General features: G+C 42.6%; 1 protein-coding gene across 13 annotated transcripts in view; it reads left to right on the forward strand.

Moving 5' to 3' along the window:
- The window catches only part of PRUNE2 (prune homolog 2 with BCH domain), a 242,592-nt gene that overhangs the window by 178,729 nt on the left and 45,556 nt on the right, over positions 1–18,307 (forward strand). For 3 of the 13 annotated variants that reach the window (XM_070248876.1, XM_070248877.1, XM_070248878.1), the window contains exon 1: positions 6,250–6,406. The exons of 8 other annotated variants lie outside the window; for them this stretch is intronic. In XM_070248876.1, coding sequence (XP_070104977.1) covers positions 6,339–6,406 — 68 coding nt within the window. In that variant the 5' untranslated portion in view covers positions 6,250–6,338. Of the gene's footprint in view, positions 1–6,063; positions 6,407–18,307 lie in introns of those variants that run through there. 2 more of the 13 variants (XM_070248875.1, XM_070248874.1) reach the window with 2 other exon arrangements.

The raw sequence follows: 18,307 nt of genomic DNA on the forward strand, positions 1-18,307 counted from the left end.
GTTGTGTTTATTCCTATTCTCCCACTGTCCCATTGAAAGGCACATCAAGTTTAATAGCCAAAGTTCCCAAAGAGATATTTGGAGAATAACTGAGCCAGAACACCTCTGACGCTTTGCCCTGTCACGTGATCTAGTGAGCTCTTATCACATCTGAACACATCTTTCCCACCACAGCAAATCTGAGACGGCTGCTGCCGTGTCCGTGGGCTGCTCCGTCTGTGATGTGTGGGGCCAACTTGAGTGGCCAGAGGCCAGACGGAGGTGAGAGAATCAAAGCCCCTCGATGTGCATTTAAGTTTTCCAAATATTTACAGTTGTGAAATTTTGTGGTGAGGGATTTTACAGCGAGAGAAAGCCACGGGTGCCAAGATGAGGTGATACAACTCAGCTGTCCCGTGGGAGGAACACCCACAGAAGAGCCGTTTTGCATTGTGTTGGCTTCCAGTTAGAGGAAAAGTCCAAGGTGCTCCTCTGGCTGGAATAGCTAAATGTCAAAACTAATGTCAGAAAGAAGGATCTCCATGAAAATCGATGGTATTTGAGGAAGATAAGTAGGATGCTTTCAAAAGCTGGATATGTTAGTGTATCAGGGACCCATTAGGAAAGAGATGACACGTTGAAATATAGATGATCTGAGAAATATTTAATAAAGGGAGTGTTTACAAAAACGGAGGCAAAGTGTGAAGAACTCAAAAGGAATTTCGCCATGACCCAGGAGTAGTGAACAGTACAGCTGTTATCATTCCTAGGCCTCAGGGATAAAGGGAGGGGGTGATTGCCAGAACCCAGAAAAAGAATTTCAGGTCGAAAGGACCAATCTGAGAGGAGCAGTGACCTACTGTTGAGTGACACAGCCAGCCTGAGGCATTCCCACAGGGAGGGAGCCAGGTGAGGGCATATCCTTGCCTCTCTCTTTCCTCTGACCTCCTACCAGGTGCCCTGATTTGTCAAAACCAAGTGGAAGTCAGAGGAAGAGGGAGCTTCCTGGGGCAGAGCAAGGTGGAGAAAGTAGGAGAATGGACCTGAAGAACCAAACAGAGATTATTCAGCACAGTTGCCTTAGTTGGAGAGTGGTGCAACCTCAGCTTCTGAAAAATGTGCTGAGATATATTAACGTGCGGGATTAGTTAACCCTTCCTCCAGTGCATTGGGGGATCTGTTTCCAAGATCTGCGTGAGTTCTTTTAGAACAAAGGCTATCAAACAGTCACGCCAGGATTGGGTCACCCTTTGTAGAAATCCAAGCTGTACCAATGGAGGATTAGAATGCTGCCTTCCCTCCATTTTAACTGTTGGTTAAGGGTTGTGGCTTCTTTGAAATCAACATAAGAGAGTTTTTTTATTATTATTATTTTTCTATTATTTTTCTATTGTTATTACTATTTTCTATTCATTCCCATAAACTATTTCAAAATGTTGATCAACTCTGGATCATAATTTATGGAAGACTGAGTGAAAATATGTAACGCATATGTTCCTTTACATGTTCCACAATCTGCCCTGGATTAAGCCCAGCCCAGCAGAGAACTATGTACTGTACCATGTTGCAGAGGATAACATAGAGTTTCTTTGTCCTATATAGATTTCATTGTGTGCCATTGGCTTACCTTTATGGAAAACTTAAGGAACTTATCTCTATGCCAAGGATGTTATTGAGACCATGATTTTTTAACCAGAATACCTGTGCTCTCTTGAGCAAATCCAGTGTAACCTCCATCTTGACTGTTAGTTTAGGAATGTGACTGCTTTTAATTAATAACATTTATGTAATTGGTCATGTTTATCCTTTTGAGTTGGCCCCTTGGAAGCTTACGTTTCACAGCCAAATTTATCACTCACCAGTATCAAATGTATAGAATTCTAGAGTACATATTTTATTGTATTTATCTAAGTCTTAACTCCATGTTGTGGTCCTGTCATTCCGTTTTTTCTTTTTCAGCTATTTCTAAGTCATGCGATGGTGGATTTTTATATATCTACCAACGTTGCCTTAAAGTGGGAATGTAAATAAGTGTATAAACCTTCATAGGACTGTCCACTGTTCCCTTGAAGAGGCTTCATATTTCCCTTGCCTCTTTGCTATTAGCGTATCTTTTAATTCCCTGCTCCTTGATCCTGTTTTCTGCATATTGAAATTCTACTGTTCGCTTAAGCCCCAGACCAAATGCCTCTTTCTTCCTAAAACAGTCTCCAGTCTTATCAAACAGAAGGAATCCCTCTCTCTCCTGAATCTCCTCACGCTGGTCTTCCTCACATTCTGCCTCATGTTATACTTACTACCCGGATGTAAGCCACTCAAGGCTGTGATTACGGTTGATACATCTTTATATCCCACACTGCCTTAAACAGCATTTATATTCATTAAGTTGTGACTTAAAGTCAAATATTAATTGAAGGGAGAATAGCAAAGTCATTTAAATGAGTGAATCTTAAAAACTTTATAGAGTATCTAGTTTCCTTCCACCCTGTAAAGTCGTTTAGATTTTCATGAATGACACTGGCCAATAATTTTCCTTCATCGTATGGCTCTTGTCTGGTTTGGGAATCAAAGTTATATTGACACCATAAAACAAACTAGGGCGACCAGCCCCATGGCTGAGTGGTTAGGTTCTCATGCTCCACTTCAGCTGCCTGGAGTTTGGCCAGTTTGCATCCTGGGCCCAGACATGGCACCACTCCTCAGGCCACAATGAGGCGGCGTCCCATATGGCACAACTGGAGACACCCACAACAAGAATCTGCAGCTGTGTAATGGGGGGTGCTTTGGGGAGAAGAATAAAAAATAAAAAGAAGATTGGCAACAGTTGTTAGCTCAGGTGCCAATCTTTAAAAAAACAAACTAGGGAACCTTCCCTCTTTTTTCTGTTTTTTGTTTTCCCCTCTCCAAAGCCCCAGTGCATGGTTGTGTATCCTACTTGTAAGTTGTTCTAGTTCTTCTATGTGAGCCACTGCCACAGCATGGCAACTGACAGATGAGTGGTGTGGTTCCACGACTGGGAAGCAAACCTGGGCCCCCACGTAGTGAGCACCGAACTTTAACCACTAGGTCACCAGGGCTGGCTCTCTTTTTTATAACTTGTATAATCCACGGGAGTTCATCTAATATATGAGAGTTATGTAGCACTCATTTTTAAAACCATCTGCACCTCTTGCTTATTTGAGGGGATAGATTTTTTTACTAGTAATTTGATTCTTAGTGATTACTGGTCTATTCAAGTTTCCTAATTTTCCTTGAGTCAACTTTGCTATTTAATATTTTTCTAGAAAAAATATTTTTAAAGTTTTCAAAATTTTTAGAATAAAATTGTTCATATACTCTATTATTTTTTTCAATCTCTGCTATATCTGTAGTTATATCATTCTTTTTTTATTCTTAATGTTATTTATTTGTGTCTTCTTTTTTCCTTTTTCAATCTTTCCAGAGATGGGTTCATTTTATTCATTTTTTCTAAGAACTAAATTTGGTTTACATTTTTATTTTTATTTTCTATTATTTCCTTGTTTTCTACTTTATTAAATTCTGTTTTCATCTTTTTTCCACCTGATATTAATGTTGCTACACTGGCTTTCTTCTTGTTGTTATGATTCATGTTCTTTCTGTTTAACCTCAGAGGTCCCTGCTTTTGCTACTGGGCACCAATCACTATTTATTTCCACCAGCATCTCCGTAACTGACCTACGAGTTCAAGGGGTACCATAATATTCATGTTTCCCTACTGCTGACTTCCAGTTCCAGATCAAGAGGGAGACTGGAGCCTGGAATTGTTTGTTAGGCCTGGATCTTTCATCTAACCATATTGCAAGTGGCCTCCTTCTCAACTTTATTATAATGATCTGGCTGAAGATAATTACCTCCCTAAGGCCCCGTTTCTTATCTGTAAGCTGTCAGTCCAGCACACACATACCCACCCAACCTTACGTGGCAGCCCTGCCCTGGTCAGCCCACATGGATCCTTCAACTAGACTCCGGTATCGATCCATCCTACCAACCTGGCCCTATAGTCCATTCTTCATTCACTGGCTTGAGCGAGGCTTTCAAATGTAAATATCATCCTACCACTACCCACCTTCTTAAAACCCTCCAATGCCTTCTCATTTATTTTGGAATAAAGTCCTAATTCTTTACTATAGCATATAAGGCCTTACATGTCACAGTTGCTGCTTACACTTCTGAACACTAAGACCACTGTCTCCATCAGCCCTCAGTCTTGTATGCGAGACCCATTTCCAATTTAGTAATTTGGTGCCAGCTGTACTCTCTGCCTAGAACTCTCTTGCCATGGCTGGTTTATTTCCATCATTTGTTGGCTCCCCAGAGAAACCTTCTATAATTGCTCCATCTAGAGTAGCAGTAAGTCTACCCCCAAGTTATTCTGGCCCAGCGAATTTAAGAATCTAAGAGTAATTCTTATTTTTAAAAAATACTTGTAACTGCTTCAGTGTGATGAATAAAATAATACATTTGCTTAAATGCCCAGCTGACTGAGTTAGGGCTCTTTTGCCCGGGCACAATGTGACAGAACATCTTGCAAGATAAGTGGAAATACCATTGGTGATAACAGATGTTCCACATTTCCCCGTTTAATGAAATGCTACTTTAATAAATGTTTTAAAAGTATCTATGATTGCCCTGATGACAATAATTTAAGCACTTTCCTTATCGACTGCTGACTTTTAAAACGGATATTAAAGACAGATCGAGTTACAGTGTCTGTTCTACAGCATGAGTCCTCTTTCGGCATCCTCCAACTGCTGCCTTTCCCACCAGAGGAGGGAAACTCTCTCTAATGAGTCAGCACTTCACAAAGACAAGGTCCTCATTTTCAGCCTTTGTCCTGGGCACCCAGGACATACCCAGCTCTGAAGCCATCTCTTCTCCCCTGATGACTTTTGGCTCATCTCGGCCTTGGGAAATGCACTTACACTTTTGCTGGACCTCTGCCAGTCAGTGACCCCGCAAAGTTACACCCTCCTGATGGCCCCACCCTAGCCTCCTCCATAGCTGAAAGATAGATGGCACATGAGACATTATTTCATAACTACTCATAATTCTGAAGAATTTTGTAGTCCTTTAGTTTAAATAAAGATATAAAAATTTGCTTCTTCCTCTTCTCCTTTCCCCACCACCCCCATAGCCATGGGGAGGACGTGAAATGCCCTTCATTTTAAGAATAGGAGCTAACGTTTCTTAAGGACTTACCATGGCCAGGTCCTCTGCTGAATAATTCACTTTCCCATTTTATATAGTTAGGTCAATTGGAGATTACCTAAAACTGCCCTATCCCCCTATACTATCGTAGCCCCATCCCAACCCACCATGTCAAAAAAAGAAAAAGCTCATGTAACATGGGATTTCTGACAATCTAGTTACGAGGATGGTACCCATAGTTACTTTTTGCATTGACATTTACATTTTGCCTGGTTATGATCCGAAGTCTTTGTTTGATTTGTCTGATAATATATTTTTTTCTATAAAATGAATGTATTATGACAAATGAATGTATTATGTAAACTTTTCATTCATACTTCATTTGCCTTAACTACATCAAATATTTCTGCTGACTCTTTTAGAATTAATGGTATTAGTAGCTAACACTTATTGCAAGTTTATTTTAACCCAGAATCTCTAAGATATCTACTTAGATTATCTTACTTTAAAGTAACCTTATTAGTATTATCCATTTGTGAATCGGCAGTCTGAGGTACCAGTTTAGTAACTGCTCCAAACTCTCTAACCAGTAGAGGAAGTTAGATTCAAACTCGGGTCTTCTGACTCCAGGGTCCACATGCTTAATGGCCACACGCCTCTGTCTGCCAATCACCAAAGCTGTGTGCATGTGGGACAAACATCCTCACTTTCTCTAGAACCTCCAGTTGAACTCCTTTATGTATCCCACTGTGCTTCCATAGTCCATTTTATTATGATCTTAACTATCATCCATGAAATGAAAATAATTACACTGCCATCTTACTGGGTATGCTGCGAAGCTACACGATTTTTTTGAAAAGAGGTTTCAGGGGAACTAAATTCCTTCCAACTTATACTTTGAGCCCATTCACATCCAGTCTCACTCAGGAGCAGGAGTGACAGCAGTTTTTCTGAGCAGACATAAAAATCAAGGGGCATTTCTGCCTCTACAACCTGCGTGAAAGAGTATTTTATATTCCCGAATGAAACTGCACAGCCCCAGCTCCTTCCCCCAGTCTGAGCAGCGGTGGTGGCCAGTACACGGAGAGAACTGGGAGGCAGGTGATCGTCCTTATTTAGCTGTGCCAGTGATCATGTGACCAGAAAATGGAGGCGACTCTGTATTTCCAGTTAACTGCTCCAGAAGGGAGATGCTGAGGAGCTGTAACGGAGCATCCTTCTTGCCCCCCGGTAGCCAGCCTCCTCGCATCCTCAGAAGGTAGGTGGGTCCTGGTGTGGCTCTAGGAGGATCGTGTATGGGGAGGACAGATTGCAATGGAGAGTGCTGCTCTCGCAGACTAGTCTATTGCTGCTGGGAAGTTGGAGGGGGAGAAGGAGGGGGATGAGAGGATGCGGAGCTCTGCCCAGCCCCTCGCGAGTGACAGCTGGCAGCTGCATTTCATTTGTATGAACTCCTACTGGAAAGGCTTGTGGTCCCTTATGCTGTCCCTGCCCCGCCCTTGGCAACCAGGTAATTGGGGAACATAAACTCTGCACAGCTGTAAACATTTTTTATTCCCTTATGTCTATGATGAAAATAGAGATAGAAAATCAAAGGAAGTGACAGTTTGGAAACTGTTTAGGACTCTTGCCTAACGGGTATTACAGTGTCTGTTTGGGTTATTTGACAAGCACAGTGGCCCTGGTACAGTGGCATTTTTATTTTTATACTATTGCTAATAGTTATTGAAGCTGGTAACATACATTTCTCTTTTTTTCTAATGAATCTTATAACCTTTAAATCTTACCTAAGTTCTAAGCTGCACAAATAGGTCATCTTCAAAAATGGGCTTATGTTGTTCTCTCTTGACTTTCCAAAATTAAGAGACAGAATAAGCTACTTATAGAATATAAGTATTTCCCTGAGAAACTAAGTTATATGAGAAACTAAAAGAAATTACCACCTGGTCAATTTCAACCAAGAAATACAGAGGTTGTTAAATTCATGTGGAGACCAAAAAACAAGACTCCCACCTAGAAGGAGTGATTTCAAGTACGATTCTGCCTGAGATCAGAGTCTGCCTGTGGTGATTTAAGGGAGAGGGACCTAATCTTTACACACTACCCTCCTTCTCTTATTTGAACTGTTGATGTGGTATTGATTGTATGTAAATTGTTAGGTGAGCACACCTTCCAGGCTCACTTCTAACCAGATGACTGCCCAAAGCCCCTCCTCTAGAGAAAAATGGGAGCTGCCACTGAATGAGTCCGTTTCAAAATGTTCATCTGATGAGAGTTTTCTTAAAATCGTAACTGATAATATTCACAGAATGTAAAATCGGGAATCATTAGGTTAAACTTCCTGGTGATTAAAAAAAATGGCCCACGAAATTTCTCTTAATTCGTAAGAGAGACTTCTTGTCTGAGAGGAAAAGAAGTGCCTTTATGGAAACCTCTCTATTAGTAAATTACACATATTCAGAATGGTGAATGCTCTGTACTTTAAAACAGGCTTGGACTTTGCTCTGCGACTCAAACAAATAGAAAACAAGACGAGGCTGTTGTCATTCACAGTCAGCGGCAGCTAAACATCCCCAGGAGATTTAGCTTTGTAATGCAAAGTTACCCTTGATGTCCTAAATAAGGTCTGGAGCCTAATGGGTGCTTAAGGATAATGAGCCAGATTCCCTTCCTATTAGCAAGACGTCAAATTAACTTTTTCCCGGTGGTTAGGGCTCTCTTTGATGCTTCCCAGTGAATTTCCATTTCCATTCCATTGGGTTTTTCATTCTTGAATGGCTTTGTACTAGGGGAAGGATCTGTCTCTTATTAAAGCATCACAACACTCCTTGACCTTTGGACTTCATACTTCCGAGCTAGCTAGAGGTCAAGGTGTGGGGTTTGCAAGTAGGTTTAGGTACACAATATAGCTTACAACAGGAAAGCTTGAGTTCACCTACAGCAAATAAAAGCTTCTATTTCTTTCTTCTTAGCTGGCCTGGAATTGCTTGCCTTTCAACTCGCCAAGATTTTGCAGACAGGGGCTTTACCTGAACCAAGTTCCTACCAGAGTAGTATTTGAATGTGGGATGATTTCTTATTTCTTGTCAATTCCAGTTAACGGGATAGTTGAAGAAAAGGGGGAGGGGTGAGAAGGGCGGGAGGGAAAAGTAGCGAAGGACAGATTTGGTCCCTGGCTTCTTGACTGCCTCAGAGTTGACAAAGAACATTTGGATACACTCCTTCTGGATTGATAATGGCAGGAATCGTGGTGTGTGGGTGGGTAGGTGTGCAAGAGGAGTGGAAGAGGCAGGAGTGGATGGCCCCTGTCTGAGCTCCCTTATCATTTGAGGACACGGTCAAGCCATTTGCCTGCTATTTTGATAGTTGCTTGATTCTCTGTATTGTTCTTGCATCCTGAATTTCAACTGCTAAGGTAATATAAGCTGAAATAAATCTTAGAATTCATTTTGACTCACTTCTTTGTTTATAGGTAAGAAAATGAGCCCTCGTTAGGGATTGACTCAAGATCACATGGTCAGAGGCCGAGCCAGATCAGAACCAAGGGGGGCCTAGCTGTTGATCTCTCGCTATTTCCTTTCACCCCAGGGCCTTTGAGAAGCCCTTAGCAAAATCTCGTCTATGCATTTAAATTTCTCAGGGCTTCAAAAAAATTTACCACTCTTCTATTTTAAGGATAAGGTGACATTTCCTAATTCCTTAACAACACTTAGAAATTTGGGGGAAATGAAACTGAACTCCACTCTCAGAGCTTGTGCGTTTATTTTGAAGGAGATGCTATCCCTAGGGTTGCATGTGATACAAAGATCATTAAGACGCAGTCTCTCTTACCTCACTCTCACTCAGTGGGGGGGGGGGGGGGGGGGAGGGGGTAAAACAAATGGCCTGCAAAGGGCAAAGTGAAGTCCATTCCATAAGAGGTGTAACCCAGTGCTCTGGGCCCTCCAAGGCGGGAGAATCTTGCTCCTTCCCCTTTATTGTAGAGGAGCGAGTGCAGGATTCATGGACAAGGCAGATTCAATAGTTGGGGGAATGAGCATTTCAGCAGAAGGAATATAAACCAGAACCATAGAGGCAGAAGAACCATCAGCAAGACTTGGGAAACTAGGAGCTCGTTTTGTCTGAAAGCTAGAGCATTTGGGGACTCTAAAGGGTGGATTGATCTAAATGGTGGAGAGTCCTGAGTGTCAAGCAAAGAAGTTTGTATTAAATGTGCAGGCAGTGGGAAGTCAGTGTTTTTTAAGCTGAGTGTTGTGACTGGCAATAGACTGGCATTGCTACCCGAGAAATGGGAGGAAGATGGAAGGTGGTAGTGCACCTGAAACATGACAGAGGCTGAAACTGTGCCTAGGATGGAAAGAAGGGAGGCAATTCCAGAATTGCAGACACGGGAGAAAGACTGAGGGCTTGAAAATTGAGGGAGATGATAATCTACTGGGGAAGTGCATGGGGAAGAATTGGCACGCCCTGTGATAGGTTATCATTTCCTTCCTCAAGAGTGAGCATCTGCAGCCTTGGTGCACTTGATGTAAGTTTAGATAAGCAAGGTGAAGAAAGTGGGAAGCTCTCTCATCTGAACAAGGAAGAGCCACTTTGGCAGCAGCACTTGCAGAAAGCTAAATCCTCATCTGGTTAGTCAGCATTAGGTCATGGTCCAAGGCTGGCCCACGGTCTCTATGACTACACTTACTTTGTTACCAAGAGTGCAGGTCTGTAAACCTCTATATCTACTGAAGGGTCCTATTGGGGAGGGGTGTGAAGAGGCTGGTGACATTTTCCTCCAGGCATCCTCTTCCCTCCTGGGCAGTGGCTGTCTCTAATCTTACAGGGAGAGGACAGAGAACTCCCAGTTTGAGAGCAAGGATCAGGCCAAATGCTGGCCATGACGAACTCCAAGAAGATTCTGACTCATAGGGTAGAAGAACAGAATGAGTCTTGACAGTGGGTGTGGGGGCTGGGGACAAAGTGGGGAGAAAGGGAACGGGAGAGCTCAGATGTAATCCAGCCCCACTCCCTCCCCAGCCTGTCTGTGATGTCCAGCCCAAATACTGCCTCTTATCTAGAGACTTCCAGGTTAATCCTCTCTACACACTACTCCTGTCTCTATAATTCCATGGTTACCTCTCAGGCATTGTACCCCTCCTGTGCTATTTTGTGTGAACCTGTGTATGTCTTTTCCTCTTCATTGGCCTAGCTTTTAAATTCTCTGAAGGCAGAATGTTTCTGAAGCATTCTCGTTGTAATGCACCCTCTCCCAGACTGGTTTAACACTTTCCATCTGGTTCTAGGACTGAAACATTTGTTGAACTCCTACCTGAAAGAGTAGCCTGGGAAACACCCAGTGAGTACTAGAGAAGTTACATCTGTCAAAGCTTGTGAGAAACTGCTTTGGAAACCCTAGGTGGATAATCAGAATTGTTTAGGTGTAGCATTGCATGGAGACAGAACTTTCCAAGTCTCTTCCAGTCCAAAAGTTCAGTAAGGAACATGAGCTTTCTATAGCCCCTTGAAAAGTAGGGTTTAGTGTTGTCCAAACCCATCATGGAAGCCCCAGTTATAAAGCTTCCATGAACGGGAAGCTTTCGTTGCTCATGAAGCAAGAGAACCACGAGAGAAATAAACATGTTACCACTTAGCAATTAAATTTTTCTATGCCCAGCTAACTCCCAGAAATACCCAGGAAAGGTTTATGAAATTGGAAGTTCTAGAAATAGCTCTTCCTAAAATAAAACAGGAGTGAAACCAACATAAGGTGACCTCAGGAGAGCAGCTGTGCAAGAGGTAGCTTAGGAGGACAGGTAAAATGTTGATGAGAGGAGAGCTAGAGATTATTGAAAGGTCACTGTCGATAACTGGAAGAAAGAAAGCTTTAGGTGGAGTAAAGCCCCAACCCTGGGCTGGCCATGAGGAAGTGTCCTTTGTGCATTAGACTAAGTTCAGCAGTAATCAAAGGTCATGTCCTTGATATAAGGCCTGAGACTGGATTTCCCATGACAACCCTCACCAAAATTTTTCATGCACTGGCCAGTTTATCAGCTCAAGGCTTGTTTTTAACTAATTTAATAGGTATGTGACTGGTCTTAGGCTGTTAATTTCATTTCTCAGGACTAACTTTTATTTACCAGCAGAGACCTGGTAACCAGAAAATGTGAGTAATGTACCAGACAGAGTCTTGGAATCCCATGTAATGCTATAATTCTGTGAAAAACAATTATTTAAAAGCATAAGCACATTCTTTCCCTAAATAGCTGTCTACGTGTACACAATGAAGACATATCAATGTAAAAGAAACAGCCAAATGAATCAGCTCTCCCTGTGACGTTCACATAGCTGTACGATTACTGAACGCGTCCCTCAGGAGAGTATGAAATTAATCAAGTCTAGTAAATTAGCTTCATGGAATGTGATTATACTACGCAGTAAGGCACATGTAAGTAAAGGTGATGGCCTCTTTCTCTCAGTCTCGAGGGGCCTAACTTGGGCTTCTCTCCCTCCTTCTAGAGCTGTCAGGCAGGAGGCGGAAGGGCTTTCTGGTAGAAGGGATGAAGGGAAGGACTGATATGCCCCTTCCACTGCTAAGATCCTCCTCTTTGAAACTCGGTGTGCCTGCGAAGGAGATCAGATACTGTATTCATTTGTTTGAGCTGCCGTAACAAAGGAGCAGCTAGGTGGCTCAAACAACAGACATTTATTTTTTCGCAATGCTGAAGGCTAGAAGTCCAAGATCAAGGTGTCGGCAGGGTTGGTTTTTTCTGAGGCCTCTCTGCGTGGTGTGGAGATGGCCGCCTTCTCCCTTTGCATTCGCATGCTCTTCCTTCTGTGTGTGTCTGTGTCTGAATTTCCTCTTCTCATAAGGACACCAGTCTTAGCAGATTTAGCACCCACCCTAACGACCTCATTTTACCTTAATTACCTCTTTAAATATCTTATCTCCAAATACACTCACATTCTGAGGGACTGAAGGTTAGCATTTCAGCATATGAGTTTGGGGGAACAAAATTCAGCTAATAACAGTTACTTTAGTAATGTGACAGTAGACGTGCTGGGAATCCTGATGTTCCGTGACTGGTGACTGGCCTCCATACTTCCATACTTCAGTTTTGAATTTGAGAGTTCCGTGACCACCTTGAAGACTCACAGTGATTACAGGAGGCCTGGTTTAGCCCAAAAATCTTCTGAGAGTAATATTAAATATTATAATATGAGCAATATTAACTTTTACCAAATACTTTACTCATTATCTCTCTGAAATCTCACGCTATCTCTCCTATCATATCCATTTTGCGGGTGAAGAAACTAAGTCTCAGAAAGGTGAAGTATCTTTACCTCAGTCACATGGTTAATAAGAGGCAGAAGTGAGCTTGATCCCATTGACCCCACCGTGATAGATTGTCTCTCTTATTTGCGAGTATCGGTTTTTCTTAAACTGTTCTGAAAGTCTAAGGAGAAACTCCTTGCAGGAGAAAGTGATGGGGGTTGGAGGTATGAAGGAACTTCTTTTCTGCTTTGAATTAAGGATCTAAGGGAGTCCAGAATACTCAGAAAATGTTGAAACCTTAAGTGCGATCTGGAATTTTCCCATTGCCAGGAGGTCAGGTAATCTAGATCTGTTACACCCTGACCCTTAGCAAGATGAAGGAAATAAGAACAAGAGGCAGGGCCAGCCCAGTGGTGCAGCGGTTAAGTTCGCGTGTTCTGCTTCAGCGGCCTGGGGTTCACCAGTTTAGATCCCCGGTGCGGACACGGCACCGCTTGGCAAGCCATGCTGTGGTAGGTGTCCCACATATAAAGTAGAGGAAGATGGGCATGGATATTAGCTCAGGGCCAGTCTTCCTCAGCAAAAAGAGGAGGATTGGCAGCAGGTGTTAGCTCAGGCCTCATCTTCCTCAAAAAAAGAACTAAATAAAGACTAAGACGCAGCAAAAGGAATTAGGGACTCTGGAGGTGCCCTGGAGTTGAGTATGCAGCCACCAACTCCACCAGGCTGAAGTAGTCCCATTTATCCAGTTGTGCTTTTGTTGGCTGTGCGTTTGGTGTCATATCCAAGAAATCATTGTTAAATCTAATGTCATGAAGCTTTCCCCCTATGTTTTCTTCTAGGACTTTTATAGTTTTAGGTCTTACATTTATGTCTTTAATCCATTTTGAGTTAATTTTGTGTAAGGGATAAGGTAAGGATCCAGCTTCATTCTTTTGCATGTGGATATCTGGTTGTCCCAGCATCGTTTGTTCAAGAGACTGTCTTTTCCCCATTGTGTGGTCTTGGTATCTTTGTGAAAAATCATTTGACCTTATACGTGTGGGCTTATTTCTAAGCTCTCTGCTCTGTTTCACCAGTCTATATTTCTGTCTTTATGCTGCTACCTCACTGTTTTGATTACTGTAGCTTTGTAATAAGTTTTAGAATTAGGAAGTGTGAGATGTCCAACTTGTTCTTCTTTTTCAAGATTGTTTTGGCTATTTGGGGTCCCTTGAAATTCCATATGAATTTTAGGATGGATTTTTCCATTTCTGCAAAAAATACTCTTGGAATCCAAGGCATCTGCTTTTGAAAACCACTTTGTTCTAATTTTTAGCAAAATTACTGAAATAATAAAAGATAACATTTTTTTCAGTGTTTTTTTCAGGCATTGCATGTTCTCCCTCTTTTCTTGGTGAGGAAACTGAGGCACATCAACTATGATGTGCCAGGCCACGTTTTCCATCCTTACCTAAATCAACTCATTTGATCCTTACAACAACCCCCTAGGTAGGTAGTGTTACTTTCCCTATTTACAGTTGAGGAAACTGAGGCACACAGGAATTCTGTAACCTACCAAAGTTCACATATTTGAAAAGATCGGAGCAGGATTCAAATGTCAGCAGTCTGACTCCGGAGTCCGAGGCTTTAGCTGCTGTCCTGTGCTCTTTCTGGGAGAAGAAAAAATACCACATCGCAGTTCGGGCTGCATTTGCTAGGCTCTTGGTAGGTGCAGTGCAAGATGTGCAGAGAGGCCCCCGAGTCTCACTGGGTTGTGTCGCAGAGCAGTGCTTTCCAAATTTTGTTTTGCATTAACACATTACTAAAAAAAAGAAAAGAAAAGATAAAGATAAAAAAGAAGAAAAGATTCCTTGGTCATAAATGAGGTAAACAAAATCAAACAGATTTATTTTCTACAGGACATCTCAGACTCTATGACAGTTTCATATTCATTATAAAGTCCCCAAAAGAGGATATAAAACATGGTGTTTCCCAAACTTACTTGGCACAGAGCTCTTTTGCATACATCTGTGGAATCGCTCCTCTGGGCACAGGCTTTGGGAAGTGCTGGCTTAAACAAATGACTGGAAGTGCCCCTTCTGTGTCTCTTTTGCCCCCAGGACAGTTTGGAATACTCTGGTACAAGTGCTCCCTGTGTGTCCATTTCTGAGTCTGTCCCTATCAGTCGCAGGCCTGAGATCATGGGGAGCTGACTGTGGGAGTGGATTCCAGGACTCTGCCCCTGCCTTGCTATGGCCTGCTTCCAGGGGTCACTAGGGTCTGAGAGGTTACTCTGTTTTAAACTACAGTCAGTGACTGTGTGGGAAGGAAAAGATAGAGGACTTTTATGCTAGAGGAAAGCAAGAAACGACTGACCCACCAGGAAGGAAATACAGAAAATAAAAATGGAATGGTGTTACCAAAGGCACAGGATGCTGGAGCATCCATCATGTATTTATTCAACAAATGTTCCAGCTGCCGGCCAGTACTCTAGCTCCCGAGAATACTGCAGGGATCATGGTACCAGCTGGCCCTTTAGGAGCTGACACTTGCCTCATCCGGATGGAAATGTGTCCTTTCTCTGCCTCAGTTCCTTCATCTGGGAACCAGAAACAGAAAACGATGCCTTACAGGGATGCTATTCAAAAACAATGTTAATTTCAAAAGGATAGACTTTTGGAGTCAGAGAGATACTATATGGAATCAAGGAGTTGTTTGTTTTTTTTTAAGGAAAAGAAGAACATAAATAAAATAGTGAAATTTTCAGAAGCAGAAAAATAAATTTTTAAAAAGAAACAAAAACTTAGCCTGAGAAACAAAGCAACAAATCTAAGAAAATAGACAGAAAAAAAAATGGTGAAAGGAACCCAAGTGAAAAGAATATACTATTGGAAAAGAGAAACTCTAAAAAGATAGAGTGCAGGTACTGAAAAACAGACCACGATACAGGGGTAGAATGAGAGCCATTTAAACAACCTGCTGCAAAGGATGAATCAGCAGTTGTCAGGAGAGCAGGTCATGGCTGTGTCTTGCTGATTTTAAGATTCCCACTGCTTTGCGCAGATCAGACCTTCAGAAAATACTTGTGAGATTGTGCTAATATCATAGACATACGGCCAGAGGGGACGGCGGCCCCTTTGTTGTGATGGGCTCACCAAAGCCTGGGCTTCTCCGCCTTTCTTCAGGATGCTGTCATTTCTGTTCCTGCGCTTTGCTATGCCTGCTGCTTCCTACACTTTATTTTGGAATAACGTCAAGAGCCCTGATAATACAGCCCTGGGGCGTGACAGAATAATATTGCTACTGATAAACAGCTGAAACTACTTACTAAGCACTTAATTTTTTCTACTGTTAAGTTGAATTTGCCCAAGATTTAAATTACCTCTTTATTTTAAAATGTTGCACATGCTCATGTTTTAAAAATTGAAACAATGCAGAAAAGTAAATGAATAAAAAGTAAAAATCTCTTCCTTACCATACCTACTCCATATAGGTAACCACTATTAACAGTGTATTTCTATTCCTTCTAGATATTATCTATGCCTAAAAATATATATAAATGTATATAACCTTATACAAACAATATCATTCTAAACATACCTTGTAATTTGATTTATTTATTAAATATATCTTAGATGCCATTCCATGTCAATACATTTAGACATTTTTTTTGCATTGATATAACGAATTTCATGCTGTATTTAATCACTCTCCTATTAATGGGCATTTAGATTATCCCTTATATTTTCGTAAAAAAATCAATTGAGTGGAAAATTTCCTTTAGTCACTGAATAGACACCTTGGGTCCAAGGCTGGGGACACAGTGGTGCAAAGTACTCCGTACCCCAAAGGCAGAGATGGCAAGAAGCTCTCAACAATTGGGTTAGATGCTTCCCACCCAAGCCTCTTAAAAGGTGACCCAGTTTGCTCAACTCAGCATCCCCCCAGCCTACGTGAGCAGAAGTTGGGAAGGGAGGAGACTGAGGAATTATCAAGAGCCACTGCCTGGTTAGGAGTACTGGAGGGAGTCCCCTTCTGCCCCTCCAAAGCCAAGGGAGGGCTGCTCCAAGAGAGTCATGGGTAAAGATACGGAATACTTCCACAGGAGAGACTGGCGTCTTGTGCCCGGTTAACGTCTGTGTAGGCAGTGGACTTGTGGGTCTGCCCTGATCCCACCTGGGCAAATGAAAAAAACCTTAAAGAGAGGGTGACTGGTACTGTGACTATAGGGGTGAGGCAGGGTGGTACGGGTGTCCTGTGCATGCAGTGACGCCAGGGACAGTTGTGGATTTGAGCCATTTTGTAGTACCCCACCTGTTATGTGCTGAACTGTATCCCCCCAAAATTCATATGTTGAAGTCCTAGTCTTTGGAGATGGGGTCTTTAAAGAGGTAATTAAGTGGAAATGAGGTCACTAAGGATGGGGCCCTAATATGATATGACCGACGTCCTTGTAAGAAGGGGAGATTAGGACACAGATACACACAAGGGAGAAGATGCAGGGAGAAGACGGCCACCTGCCAGGCAAGGAAAGAGACCTCAGAAGAAACCAACCCTGCTCACACCTTGATCTTGGACTTGTAGCCTCCAGAACCGTGAGAAAATAAGATTCTGTTGTTGAAGCCACCCATCTGGTGGTACTTTGTTATGGCAGCCTGGGCAGACTAATACAACCCCCAAGGTGAGGAGACCTCAGCCAGAAGCAGTGCCAGGAGCTGAAGATGTGGCGTCAAACCAGATCTCTGCTATCGGAGAAGTGGACAGTGGGGAGACCCCCTGGGCCCTCGAGGAACTCGTACCAGAATGAAACAGATAGAGGGGCGGGGAGAGGAGTAAAAGAACAGTCCAGCCTCTCCCAGCCCCACCTCACCCACCTCTCAGCCCCTTTTCTGGACTGAAGATGCTAGAGTCAGAGGAGGGATGGAAAAGCCCTTCCTACCCAGAGTTCCCTGAGGCAGAGCTTGGGCCAGCACCAGCAAGGAAAGTGAAGGGGATAAGATTTTAAGATGAGACATTAGTTGGGTTGAAACTGAACTGGATTTTAATAACTGAAAGTGACAAGATAACATGCAGTAGGAAAGGGACATTCAACATAGCACAGTTGGGATACTGGCGATTGGAGAAAATTTAAACTATTTCATGTTTGTATCACCATCAAATTCATACCGCTCAAAAAAAAAGGTGCTTTTAGTAAACATGTTTCTACATATATCTTGGTGTATATTTGCAGTATTCTGCACTATATAGTCTCATAATCAGAATAGCTGGTCAAAGACTATCTACACTTAAAATTTTGATGAATACAGCCCAGAACTATACCTCCGCTTTTACTCTTTATGCTCATACAACCATATTTGGGGCTGCCACTCGCACAAAATGTGAAAGCTTCACAATTTTAAAGAATATATATATATATATCCAACTTTAAGATGTGAAATTTTACTCAAGTTGTTTTCATCTAGAGCAGGAGTCAGTGAACTATGGCCCCAGGTCAAATCGTGTCTGCCACCCATTTTTGTACCTAAAGTTTGACCGGAGCACAGCCACGCCCCTTCATTTACATATTGTTTCTGGATGCATCAGTGCTGCCACAGAGTCGAGTAATTGTGAGAGAGACTATGTGGCCTGCAAAGCCTAACATATTTAGTCTCTGGCCCTTTGCAGGTAAACGTTACTGACCCCAGCGCTGGAGAAGTCAGACTTCAGTCGTCCGCCACGCCCTGTAGATCAGCACGTGTAACTGCCTGGGCAGCAGTTGGAAGGGTATCTGTGGAGGCGCCTGTTTGTATTTCTGGGGCCGGATTGTCCACACTCTTGAATGACTGAGGGGAAGGATGTAAAACTAGAGCAGTGCAGCCATTGCGCTGCACTGTGGGGAAGGGGACGCCTGGTGAGCGCATTTCCTTGGGCAGGAGGGTA

This window comes from Equus caballus, chromosome 23 (genome assembly GCF_041296265.1).
Source record: "Equus caballus isolate H_3958 breed thoroughbred chromosome 23, TB-T2T, whole genome shotgun sequence".
Classification (NCBI taxonomy): Eukaryota; Metazoa; Chordata; class Mammalia; order Perissodactyla; family Equidae; genus Equus; species Equus caballus.